General features: G+C 65.7%; 1 protein-coding gene across 1 annotated transcript in view; it reads left to right on the top strand.

Annotated features, from left to right (window-relative positions):
- Positions 1-595, top strand: part of GLT1D1 (glycosyltransferase 1 domain containing 1) — a 61,174-nt gene that overhangs the window by 45,683 nt on the left and 14,896 nt on the right. The window contains exon 6 of the mRNA XM_023524267.1: positions 436-492. Coding sequence (XP_023380035.1) covers positions 436-492 — 57 coding nt within the window. The remainder of the gene's footprint in view (positions 1-435; positions 493-595) is intronic.

Below are 595 nucleotides of genomic sequence, written 5' to 3'. Positions count from 1 at the left end.
CTGGGACATGACTCCACGGCCCCGTGGAAGTCAGGGACAGAGTGGTCCCAAGGAGCAACTGACTCTGACTGAGGGTCGACCGGGCACTGAGGCCCGGGTCGCGAGCTCAGGCCCCGTGAGCTTTCCGTGATGCCGAGGGGCACACGGCCACCTTTGCTGCACGTCGTGCGGCCACTGTCCAAAAGCAGAAGCAGCCAAGCCCGTCCTGACGTGTGTGTGTGCGGGGAGGGGGGGGCGCGGCTGCGGGTCTTTTCTCGTGGGGACCCCGTGGGCTCACTTTGAACCCCGCGTGCGGAGGGACTCACGGGAGTTCGCGAAGCACTCGGAGCTTGGAGTGGCTTCGTAGGGACCGAGCATGACCCTCGTTTAAACGGCAGCACGAAGAAGCCGGTCATGTCAGCCATGTGAGCATCTCCTTCTCTCCCTCCCGCCCAGGGATCGTGACGGCCCCAAATGCCGCCTTCGACTGGAACACCTTCCTCCGGCGCGCAGGTGAGGGGGAGGGGCCTGCCGACAGGTGGGGGGAGGGGCCGGCCAGGGCTTCGACCGAAGCGCACCTTGTCAGCCGGTGTCGGTTACTTGTCACGTTCTCGTG

The sequence above is a fragment of the Pteropus vampyrus genome, unplaced genomic scaffold, assembly GCF_000151845.1.
Source record: "Pteropus vampyrus isolate Shadow unplaced genomic scaffold, Pvam_2.0 Scaffold457, whole genome shotgun sequence".
NCBI lineage: Eukaryota > Metazoa > Chordata > Mammalia > Chiroptera > Pteropodidae > Pteropus > Pteropus vampyrus.
This window is presented reverse-complemented; position numbering and strand designations above follow the sequence as displayed.